The 12,644-nt window shown below is 37.8% G+C and overlaps 1 protein-coding gene across 2 annotated transcripts in view; it reads right to left on the bottom strand.

Moving 5' to 3' along the window:
- MARCHF1 (membrane associated ring-CH-type finger 1) overlaps positions 1-12,644 on the bottom strand; it is a 238,428-nt gene that overhangs the window by 35,218 nt on the left and 190,566 nt on the right. The window contains exons 7-8 of one of the 2 annotated variants that reach the window (XM_061373239.1): positions 4,518-4,597; positions 3,498-4,238 (exon numbers count right to left, since the gene is read on the bottom strand). In XM_061373239.1, the coding sequence (XP_061229223.1) occupies positions 3,498-4,238; positions 4,518-4,597 (821 nt within the window). The remainder of the gene's footprint in view (positions 1-3,497; positions 4,239-4,517; positions 4,598-12,644) is intronic. The other variant, XM_061373248.1, reaches the window with a different exon arrangement.

Here is a 12,644-nt window from a genome sequence, read left to right as displayed (position 1 = left end):
AATGGATGACCAAGGGAACTACAGACCAGTCTCACCTCTGTGCCTGGCAAAATCTTGGAGCAGATTCACCTGGAAGGCATACTAAGGCACATGAAAAACAACAAGGTGCTTGGTGACAGCCACCATGGCTTCACTAAGGGGAAATCCTGCCTGACCAATTGGTGGCCTTCTACGATAAGGCTACGGAACTGATGGACAGTGGTAGAGCAGTTGATGTCATCTACATGGACTTGTGCAAAGCATTCCACACTGTCCCACATGACATCCTTGTCTCTAAATTGGAGAGACATCAATTTGATGGATGGACCACTCGGTGGATAAAGAACTGGCTGGATGGCCGCACACAAAGAGTTGTGGTCAATGGCTCAACGTCCGGCTGGAGACCAGTAGTGGTGTCCCTCAGGGATTGGTGTTGGGACCGGTCTTGTTCAACATCTTAATTGCTGACATGGACAGTGGGATTGAGTACACCCTCAGCAAGTTTGCCAACGACACCAAGCTGTGTGGTTCGGTTGATACGCTGGAGGGAAGGAATGCCATCCAGAGGGACCTTGACATGCTTGTGAGGTGGGCTGAGGCCAACTTCATGAAGTTTAACCATGCCAAATGAAAGGTCCTACACCTGGATGGAGCAATCCCAGACAGAGCTGCAGGTTGGGCAGAGAGGAGATTCAGAGCAGCCCTGTGGAGAAGGACTTGGGGGTGTTGGTCAATGAGAAAATGAACATGAGCGGTCAGTGTGTGATCGCAGCCCAGAAAGCCAATTGTATCCTGGGCTGCATCAAGAGGAATATGACCAGCAGGCTGAAGGAGGTGATCCTGCCCTCTAGTCTTCTCGTGAGACCTCACCTGGAGTACTGTGTGCAGTTCTGGTGTCCTCAACATAAAAAGGACATGGAACTGTTGGAACAAGTCCAGAGGAGGGCCACGAGGATGATCAGGGAACTGGAGCACCTCCTGTATGAAGATAGGCTGAGAAAGTTGGAGCTGTTCAGCTTGGAGAAGAGAAGGCTGCGTGGAGACCTCATAACAGCCTTCCAGTATCTGAAGGGGGCCTATAAGGATGCTGGAGAGGGACTCTTCAATAGGGACTGTAGTGATAGGACAAGAGGTAATGGGTTCAAACTTAAACAGCGGAAGTTCAGACTGGATATAAGGAAGAAGTTCTTTACCGTAAGGGTGGTTTGGCACTGGAATGGGTTGCCCAGGGAAGTTCTGAAAGCTCCATCCCTGGTGGTGTACAAATCCAGGTTGGACAGAGCCTTGGGTGACATGGTTTAGTGGGAAATGTCCCTGCCCATGGTGGCAGGCTGGAACTTGATGATCTTAAGGTCCTTTCCAACCCTAACTATTCTATGATTGTATAATGAATCAGTAGTAAAAACATGTCTTCCTTTGTCTTCTGCTGTCTGCAAACTGATTAAGACAACTTAGCAATGATGAAAAATTAACATGTTTTCAATTTTTAAAATGTTTTTCATGGCTGCATTATCATCACCGTGCTATATCTATGAATGACAACAACATAAAAGCATTACCCCTGACATGGAGAAAAAATGAGTTATGATTTTCTTGACAAATTTTGCACAATAGACCAGGTTATCAACTCTGTTGAGTTTAACTCTGGTTGTTCAAGGAGCATCTCCACTGACAGTAAGCCTAGGAACACTTACCTATCAAAAGGTTTCAACCTTCCTCTTCCAGACAAAAGCCTATAAGAAAAGTTTGCATGCACATCCAAAAAATCCACTCTTGAACTAAACTTCAAGTCTTAACTAAAAAAGCCTAAATAACTGTAATAAAATCAAATGGGTTGAGAAGATACAAAATACTAGAGTCCACTTTCCATCTGAAAGCAAAGTCTAAGTCTGGGGACTTGGGGAACCATTAGTATTAATCTACTTGAAACAGTTACAAAACTTTGACTTTCCTTTTTTTTTTTTTTTTTTTTAACACAGTATAGTTAAGCCCATATAAAAGCCTGTGCTGAAATAATTTATTTCAGGTTTTGGGTAGCTCATAGTCTTAATTCTGAAGTTGTTGAAGTAGTTATCTGTGCACGTCTCTGCATCATACCATGTAGACATATATGAAGTGCTTAAAAAATGTATAACGTTATTACCATTGCTGCTGTTTCTCTGCATTTGCATAAGATGAAGAGGTCCCAAGCCAGCAGTATGGTCCTGATATACACACTGGTGTACAAATACAGCAGGGCTTTCTTTACTCTGAATAGTCTTAAATGATCATGACTGACAATGGTCAGACAACTGAAATATCCCTTATTGCTTGACAAGTGCAACAAGAAGTGCATAGCAGCAGCTGTATTAGCAATGGCTATGTCTCCTGCTCTGAAAGGAACCATGCCTACATGGCAAACCTTTTTCCATTTTAAAACTAGGGTATTTGTAGTGTGTTACTAAGTTGAAGTATACTGTGAAACTTCAAGATGTGGCATCACAAATTTCCTCATTTTGACTGTGTTTACATTTCCATGCAAATTTCTTCCCAGCAAAGGTAAATGTGAAGTGTTGGGTTACCATTATAAAGAAACTAAGCCTGATCCTCTTTTTATACTTTGTAAATAAAAGTCGATGCTGGCTCACAAGTTTGGGGAGAAAAAAAAAAAAAAAAAAAAGGAAAGAAATACTTGTTTCAGTTCTGTTAAACTTACAGGATGGCACGTTTTCATTTACCACTATGTTAAGTAACTCAAGTACACCCAGCTGTCTAAATCTGGACTCTTGCTCAGAAGCCAGCTTGCTCTCATTACCAGAGGAAAATGCTCACTTTCTGATTTCATGCATCACACCAGGGGTTTCAGACTGTCAGAAGCCTGAACTTCTGAAACAGAGAACTGCTGGTGTTGCTTTTTCTATCCCAAACTCTATTTTAATGCTTATTCTGACCACTCATCCTTTGTACCATTCTAATTCCTGTCATGGGTACCAAAATAAGAGCCCCTACATGTTCACAGTGCAGAGCTGCTCAGCAGTGCAGTCTTGTACAATTTATGCCTGACTGGAAAGCGTGTAGGCACCGACCATCAGCTTGTTGTGATAATGACAGTTCTAGAGGACACTGAATCAAGACCATAAATTTATTTCATGTAAGTCAATGAAAAATAACAATGAGGGACCAAAGCTGGATTTGAACTTATCACCTAAGGAGGAAAAACTCCATATCCCATTGTATTGAGCTATCTGGAACTCTGCCTCATTCTTTGCCTCTGGCTGGAGATTTAGAATGCAGTAATATGCTGCCACAGGACACAGAGTGTCTGTCTTCATGAAGAAAAATGGATCAAAAAAAAAATTTAGCTCCCTTGTAGGATTACTGTTTTTAAATTAGGGAAGTATATCTCCAGCCTGAGAGACTCTAACTTCTCTGTAGCAAAGGCTTTTGTGTGACAGAAAGCAGTCAAGAGAGGGGCACCCAACCCATGGCTGTGTGAAAGTCTTGTTAAGAATTTTAAATCTTTCTTATTAGGGACTAACCTGCATACTTCTAAATCATCAGATAAGTCATCATACAACACTGAAGGCTTCTGAACATCGTCAGTCACACTGGGCCCTGCCCCAGCAGGTGCTCCATTATTGGGGACTGCCAGAGCATCACTCCCAGAGCCTCCCTCTGCAAAGCAGTCCTTCAAATCTTTACTGTGTCTAAAGAAAGATGCAGGGTGCCGATCTCCATAGTAGCTTTTTCCTTTGCTTTTTCCACATTTTCTTGAGGAAATCCTTGCTTCCTGAGATGACACTGAAGACTGTGATTCCTTTAGCCTTGGAACCCTTCTTCGGCGGTGATTTAAAGTAGGATTCTCAGGGTCAGATACCTCTTGCTTGTTTTTCCCCACTGTCCCCAAAGTGACAAGTTCAACAGCATTATTGTTTGAGGACCCATCCTGGTTAATGCATGATCTAGTGTTCCTTCTCCCTCTCCTGGGTATTCTGGCCTTTTCTCTTGCTCTCCTCCTAGCCTGAGCCCACTGACTCTCATCCGAAGATGATGATGAATCAGATGCATTCCAACTGGACCTTGCAGGCTCAGGATGCAGTTTACAGTCTTTCCCTTTTCTTTGCTTTTCTGCATGCTCACCAGTGTCTCCAGTCTCTCTTTTCCGCCTAAACCTTCGTTTTACTTGTTTCTTACCAGACTCCCTATTAGAAGGGGTCAACACCATAACAGGGGTTGCATGTTCAAGCTCATCTTCTGACAAATCATGCAAGGTAGTAGATCTAGACAAAGCAGTAAGCAAAGGAAAGGGATGGAAATGATAAGGGTGGGTGGAAGGAGAGAAATTGCAAAAAATAAGAAGGAAAATGAAAATATGAATTTTAATAGAAAAACATGAGACTGAAAAGCAAAAACACAACCAAACCAAAAAGAGACCAAAAGAAAACTAAAGTCTATGTAAATTATGAATAGTATTAAGCAGAAGCAAGAGCTACGTATAATGTAATAAAAACAACTAAAAAGTATCAACCAGATTAGAGTGTATTTCTCTCAGCACATACCTACAAATGTCCTGAGTGGAAGGGCAGACAGACAACCGTGACTGACTCCTGGGAGCTGTTCCTGTTGTAGGACTGCTTGCCTGTTGAAATAAGTTAGACAGTTTGGAATCTTTGTCCATGAAATACATTATAGATATTTTACTGCTTTGCCACATGATTAAAAAATTAAAGTAACTGTTGCTGCTGTTCATAGCACACTGTTGAACACATGTAAGCTCACAAAATACAGGAAGCCTGACCAAAAGTGAAACCTATTTGTGGAACTAAGTGTGACTGAAATGTTTCAGCTCTCATTTACTCATGACTACTTTTTTGTCACTGTTTGAGGAAGCAGCTTTCAACATTTAAATTTCATTTGGGTTTTGAATGTCTGATGGGAAAGAATGTTGTTTTTATTTCATGCAATCAAACCATGATGATTCCTGTCAAAATGGAGTGAAGTGCATTTAAATTATTCTGAGTGATGAAGAGAACAAAGCTAACTTATGTTGAGTGGACTGACAGAATGGCACAGAAATTAAAGTGTGTTTTTAAAAAGGTTTCCAAGGCAATCTGATCTTCTAGAAGAGCTGAAAAATGTTAAACTGATGAGCCTGAGAAGACCAAAGTGCAGGCTACATCTCTACAGAGCTGATCACATTCTCAAACAGCAGGAGAGATATAAACCACATTTAGTATGTGACATTTTGCTTATTAGGTTGTTGCTACAAATTGTAGTCTCAGTTGCTCAATACTTCTACTGAAAATACATTTTGATGGTGTTAACAGCAAACCATTTCAATCTGCCTCACAGTCTACTGGCAGCATAGCCGTATGGAATCCAATTTTAAATCAAGGGCTTTGGGATTCAGGATCACCCATGAGGTACAGTATTGTAGGAAGAACATTCCATAGAAATAATTCTTGAGGCTTTGACCTTCCTTTAGCTGGTAAGAACATTACCTTTTAGTATGCAACCCTACCCTGTTATAAGCACCACTACCAAATGGAGACAAAATACTATAAGCCTAAGGATTCCACAAGATCACACACCAGATACAAGGGAAGAAGGACTGTTAAGCAACCATGCAAAGTACAAAGAATAAAAAGACGTAAAGGCTGTCATCCCAAGCTTTTTTACTAGTAAATCAAATTCAGTCACATGTAGAGTCCGTAATGAAAATTATTTCTAGCTCACCTTTCACAGACATTTTTGTGGTGTCAGTTTGAAAATTAATAGTACAAGTAAAAATAAATAAAAAGAGCAAGTACCTGCTGACACTTTTATCCAGGGTTCTACCCACTGTATTTCATGCATAGCTCTTTTGGAAACACCAGTCACCTCTATGTGCATTTTTGTTTTTAATGGGATATCTTCTGAGACTTAAGAACAGTGCATTTCCATGAAAACAATCCTACAGCTTTTGGAATTCAAAAACTTTTTACCTCTTGATTAATATCACAACAGCAAAAATATTAGTAATTCTTTACTAGCGGTTCCATGAAATGAAACTGAGAGGTATGAAAACTAAGCAAACACAAGAAAGTAAATCGATAGCATTTTTGGGCACAATCCTTATGTTCAAATGGTACTGCAATGCCTGGTCCGCCAGACAGAGAAGAAACTTTAGTGTCTACATGCAGTCTAATGCTGGGAAAAAAAAACAAGTATCAGTGACAGAAATTGTATTTAGTATCTTCTATAAAGTCAACATTTCAATTGCATGTACTATAAAGGAATATGAATTTTTCTTGCATACATATTAGAAACAGATGGCATATGTATGGTTGGGTATGTAATCACCTCAGCCTCTGTGATTACTTTTAAGTGATTAGGCATAAATTAAGTTACTTAATGAGGAAAGATGTAGACACCAGCACAAGCCACACTGCTGGGCTACATGCTGCTGCTGTGTGTAAAAAATGTCCCTCCAGACTACACCACAGGTGAAGGACTGAAGAAGAAATCCAGCCCTAGAGTAAAGTGTGGATTCCCAAATCCATCCTTTGTGCCTAGCTTCCATTTCTTTATCCCCTCACAGCTGCAGGACTCTTACCATTGCTTCTTTCAGGATCTATGTACTACAAGGGTTCGCCTCGACCTTAAGTGGCCAGGTCATCCCCATGCTGTAAACACAAGTTTTGTATTGCCTTGCCACAAGTATTTATTATACCCTTTGAAAGGATAAGAAGAATGACTAAGCTGGCCCAGTAACCATACAGTAGGTCTGCACAAGTTCAAGAAACTTTCAGCAGCTATTAAGGTAGGAAGTCAGCTAGACATTACTTCAGAGGGCTGAAATCAAGCCAAAAATTGAAACAAATTCCTTGAAAAGCTTTTACACTTATTATTCAGGACTGGAGACAGGTGGAAATCTAATTATTTTTAGATAAAAATTACATTACCAGCTTGGTTGCTTAAATCCTACATTTCACTCTCAGCTGTAAAGAGGTCTGGTCTGTTTCAGCCTTGCTCAGTCAAATTTACTTTCTAGTTCCCCTGCACTGGCATAATGACGTTAAGTTGCACATAACTCAGAGGAAGGTTTATTTCCTTCTAAAATAATTTACATCAAAATCTTAAAAAAAAAAACCAACGCTTTTTTCTTGTTTGTATAATCCCTGTTGGAGCAAGCCTATGCAACACTTAAATCTTCAAAAGCAAAGCAAGTAAACTGCCAAGTTATGCACAGGAAAATTCTGATTCTTATCTGTAAGCAAGATTCATTCAATAGGTTTCTACAACTTTTAAATACAAATTTTGATTTTTGTCTACCCTAAAGTAGCTTTTAATGGTTAAATCATAAATGTATAGAATACCAATCTGGAAGGGACATCAACGAGCACCTGGTCCAACCTTTCTTTGCAAAAGCACAATCTAGACAAGATGGCCCAGTAACCCATCCAGCTGAATCTTTAACGTGTCCAGTGTTGGGGAAATGAAGATGAACTGATAAAGTGATTTCTCAAACCAAGAAAGTTTGTGCTCCTGATATTCATTATTTGATGTTTAGTTATGGACCTTACACGTAGCAGAGGGCCTTATTTTGTAAATATTTCCCATCTTACCTCTGTAAATGAAACAGGAGTGGAAGGACCTGTTAATGTCAGGTGTGTTCCTGCTACCACATGCCATATGAATATAATCATTCACAGTTCATCAAGCTGTTTTTAAAAACTTGCAAATTCCAACTCAGCAGGAAGCTTGTTCCAGACCTTTACTCCAAAACCTCTTTGCTTTGTCATCCTACCCACATTCCGACAGCATAAACTGCACCTGCTTTCTGCTGCTAGCACTACCTCTGGGCTTACCTCATTTCTTTCAGTAATATTCCCTCTTAGCCATCTCGCCTACATGCTATATATTCCAAGCAAATCTATTTATTTATTTTTAAATACTTATTTTCTTAAGATCAGCCTCACCATGAAGATACCTAAAGTAGCATTTAGTTAGGTGTGTTTACAGAGCACAGCATACAGCTCTATGGAAGTTCCAGATTAGATCCTAGAAGGGGTATAGTTTTATCAGTGCTGTATTTTGCTTCCTCTGAGCAACAGAGTGGACTAATGAACCCAACCAAGTACTGAACAAGTTCCATGTTCATTCAGTCGGCGCTACCTTGGAGTCTCTGCAATAGTGTGATGCTACAAAACACTGGTCCATCACCCCTGACCATAATATAGTCTTTCTTTTATTTTTAATCATCTTTAGGGCTAGTTTTAGTAACAAAATACAAAATCTATTAAATGGTATCAAGTTGATTTTAGAGGCATATCTGAAAAACCAAAACATGATCATATGAATATATTCTGATCACATCATATCAGTCCAGATCTTTTGGGAATGTATATATTACAGATGTCAGAAACAGTATCGAGCACACAGATCTTATTGCTATAATTGCTATTCCACTGCTATTTAGAACACTGAGTATTTTGAGATACTGTATTTATTGAATAGAGGGATCAGAGTGGTGCTGTGGACTCGATTCCACTTGGCAGGCAGAATAAGGATTTTTTAAAACAATAATATTCCTTGAATGTATGACTACTTCAGACAGCTATATTGCACAGCTCATCTGAATAGGAAAACTAAACTAGCACTGTACTAATTCTATCAAAGCAAATTATATCATCTGCATAATTAAATGTGGCAATTCAAAATAAAGTTGTTTAACATTTCATTTATAAGCAAGGCAGCTAATTTCTCTGTGCCATCGATACAAGAAAGATGAATGAAGGATAAAGCCAACTCCAGCTGATTAAGTCTGGCATTTCAAAAACATTGTTAGTTGAGAGAGATTGCCCTGTCACCACCTTCTGCTCTCTTGGCCAGTTTTGATGAACCTTCTTGTCAAGGATATGCAATTCAATTAACTGACATGACAGGGCAGTTATCCATAATTACTTTTGATACGTTCAACAGGAGTTGATATTATGTTTTTCAAACAGAATATTGGTAATTACAAAGTTTTCAGGACAAGCAAGATAATAATCATTTATCTGACACAAGCAGACTTCAGTATCACACACATGTCCGTGTTAAAGACTACAGCAAAGACAGAAATGGGGGTCAGAATGAAGTTCACCTGATTAAAACAGTAAGAATTTCAAATCAAGATTGCCTTTACTTTGGTGTTCAGAATCTGACAGAATATTCCATAACAAGAAATGAGAATCCTCACTGACTATTGCTTAATGCTGCTTGCTAAAACTAGCCCAAGAACAACTCAAATTGGGCTTTTCTTAAAAAGGTAAAAGGGGTCTACTTTGACCTACAGAAAAGCTGAACAAAAACATTCCACAAATGCAAAGTAATCATATATGGAGTCGAGCTTTAAACTAACAAACCAGATGTAAAAGACAGCTGATAAAAAATGGCTACACAGATGTCACCAGAAAGGCTACTGAATCCTCTAATGCTTCTCTAATGCTGAATAAGGAAGGCCAGAGGCATTTCTAAAAGCTGCTCAGCTTACAATACTGCTTAAGTAGAAAGGTGCAGAAAATTGAGGGATGACAGGGCAGACAGGGAATATGAACAATGCTTTTATTCTCCTACTAAGTATATGCTTTATAGCGGTGATGCATCACAGAATCCTCAAGATCTCAGCAGCCAGTACAGTTAAAAATCTGAAACTTCATCCTATTAAAATAATAGCACACCAAGGAACGGCTACCTTAGAAGATTAGAACAGTTTGCATGGCAATAAGCTCAGCAGGAGATCTAGTCTGTGTATTCTCATCTGAAAAATTCTGCTTTGTAAACAATGCAACTTTTTATGGAAAACATCCGTCTTTATAAACTTTTATTTGGATTATTTCTCAGGTCTAAAAAGATAAAAAACACAGTGGAAATGGCCTAATACAGGTATATCTTACAAAGTGTGTCTTGATGACAAATGAAAATGGGTTTGGTTAAAGGAGGGTTCTTGGTGGGTTTTTTGTTGCTGCTTAAGTTTTTTCTTGGTTGTTTTTGTTTGTTTGTTTGTTTTGCCCCCCCCCTTTTTTTTTTTTTTTGGTTCTTTATGACGGAGTTCCTGCTTTGTGCTCAGATTTCACGGTTCTTATAATCTGATTGACGGCTTTACAGCAACACTAGATTAATTAGTAACTCAATTTATCTTACATTTTCTTACACATAATATATTTTTTTTGAGATTATTCCTTGCACATTTCTCCCCCAAACTTTTTCTTTCTCTTCTGTCCTTCTTCCCCTTGCTTCTGAAGAGAAGGAATAAAGGGAAAAGTAACACAAGGGAACGAGAGGAAATATCCATATGATTCTGCTGAACAATACCATTTAGCACTTTTGAAAATATTATTCTGTTAGAAAATAGTTTGAAATCTAAATCACTAAATCAGGTTTACTTTCCATCGAAGTAAAATCAAAATAGTAAGTGGCAAATCTATCCTACTATTTAAAAAAATGAAAGGCAATTACACCTTTTATTTATAGATCTGATAAGCTTTTTGATTTCTCTTCACTGATCTTTGTTAATCTTTATTTTAAAGGTACAAGTTTTAGTAAAAAAATCCACTATTTCTTTAGATGCAGAAGCACTGTTAGCTAGGCATTGAATTATCAGATGGACTATAATATTTAAATGTCTTTGGTCTGCAGCAATGCAAAATTTTTGATTCAAGATTCTCTTCAAGGATGCATCTTTCTAGGCATTATCACTGTCCTATTTGCAGTTCTGAGCAAATTTACAGAGATGTGGGCAATTGAAACAAAGGATGTGCTGGTCTTTATACAAAACAGCTTTTGACTGTTTGGAAGAAGCTAAATGCAAATTTAGCCTGCAGGAAAGATGAAGCACAAAACATGAATTTTCTTTGGTACTGGATAACAGTATGTTAGTTCTCAAGGTAGTCAGTATCAGTATTGAGAGAACATAATTTAGACTTTCTCTTCCATTTAAAAGGGCATCTGTTTTTATATATCCCTCTGTCTGCAAGACTTAAAGCCTCAAAATGTTTCTATAAACTAAGCAGTTTTCAATCATATGACATTCCTGCCATTCTCCTGCCATACTTATGCGTGTGAGTGCATACACTCACCATATGCTTTGTTTGGGTTATGCAGGAGACAGACTGGATAAAATCCTATCTGTGAGGATACCAGTATATTTCAACAACTCTGTTGTGTATTTGATACATATTTATTCCAGCCCTAAGGATAACAGAAACCTCAATCTGCTGTATTTACAGTACAAAACCAGCAAAAGAGCTGTAGAAAGAATATTGAAATAACTAAGCTAAAAGACAATGCATCATTACAGAAAACAGGAGAAGCCATATCCAATCACTGTAGAAATACCGTTTTCTTAATTTCATTCTTTTTAGGACAAACATTTGAAATGTGTTTCTGAGTGCCATCGCAAAAAAAAAAAAAAGAAAAAAAGTCATATAAAAATTTCCAGGAGCCTATGTGGAGCTGGTATGTTAAAGATCACAGTTTTTGTTGAAAACTAAATAATAAGCAGATGTAATAAGTTGCATATCCTGTTTACTGAAAACAAATCAAAGCTGCTTCTGTACAGTATTGCATATCATAGGATACGATTGAAATCTGTGATAACACAACGTCTTTACAAAAATGGAAATTCTATATGGGCGTTACACGCTAAGTAAGCATGTATAAACATAAATTTTGTGGTACTTAACACATTTAAACCATATATGCTATTCTGTCTGAATGTATCATTGTGGCACATTTAGGTAAACTCAGAATACAGTGTTGGTAAGAACTGTGATTTAGTAAAATAGAATCTGTATAATTATATGTATTGTTGTAGACATATAATTGTATTTTGTATGTATTCCCTCTCATTACAACACAAGTTTAAAACAGGTCAAGTGTATCCAAAAATGAATTGAAAATGTATTATTTTCTACTTCTTGTCACCTGGAACTGAGATAGATTTAATGCAATTTTATTCAGAATTTTAAATTTCAAGTAGACTTGGATAAATCCTTAACTTACACTTTTTGTTAAACTTATTGTAAATAATGAATAAACTGTAGGGCCAAGCCATAGAGTATCCTCTAGACAACCCCCCCCAAACTTTTACACTTCAGAGAAAAGAAGCGCAGCAATAGTTATTATGCCATTGTATTTAGTTCTTTTTTATTTTTTTCCTTTCCCTGCTTTTATGTTTAGATAAACCAAATATTTTTCATTAAGAAGTTGTTTACTTTGTGCTGTTGTTTTTTACAGTGAATGAGAGTTAAGTGCCTGGTTAGTCTTCACCTTTGATATTAATGATTCTTTTCAGGAGCAAGAATCATTTAGATGACTAACATAACTTTTACACTCAATTTTAATACTGGTTTTGTATACATGGTATTATTCACTGTAACAGCAATTTTGAACGCTGGCATTTTACAGTTTACAAGAGCAAGGATTTTTTTTTTCTTGGTTTATTTTCTGTTTTGAAGGCTCTAATGTTTTCTCTCAGCTGCTCATTCCAGTAATCCGGAAGCTACGTGGATTTTTTAAAAAGTAAACCAACAAAACATCAAAACCGAAACCACAAAACCTACCAGTCTGGAGGAGAATTGTAATTTATAATTAGTGAGAAATTGGAAAAGACTAGTAAGAATAACAAACGCGAATAGACTTAGAGCACTGCAGTCCCCTGT

Source organism: Neopsephotus bourkii, unplaced genomic scaffold (genome assembly GCF_033783945.1).
Source record: "Neopsephotus bourkii isolate Nb327-2 ecotype Australia unplaced genomic scaffold, CSIRO-AGI_Nbou_v1 NB_168, whole genome shotgun sequence".
Taxonomy (NCBI): Eukaryota; Metazoa; Chordata; class Aves; order Psittaciformes; family Psittacidae; genus Neopsephotus; species Neopsephotus bourkii.
The sequence above is the reverse complement of the archived record's forward strand: the minus strand, read 5'-3'. Positions and strand labels throughout refer to the sequence as shown.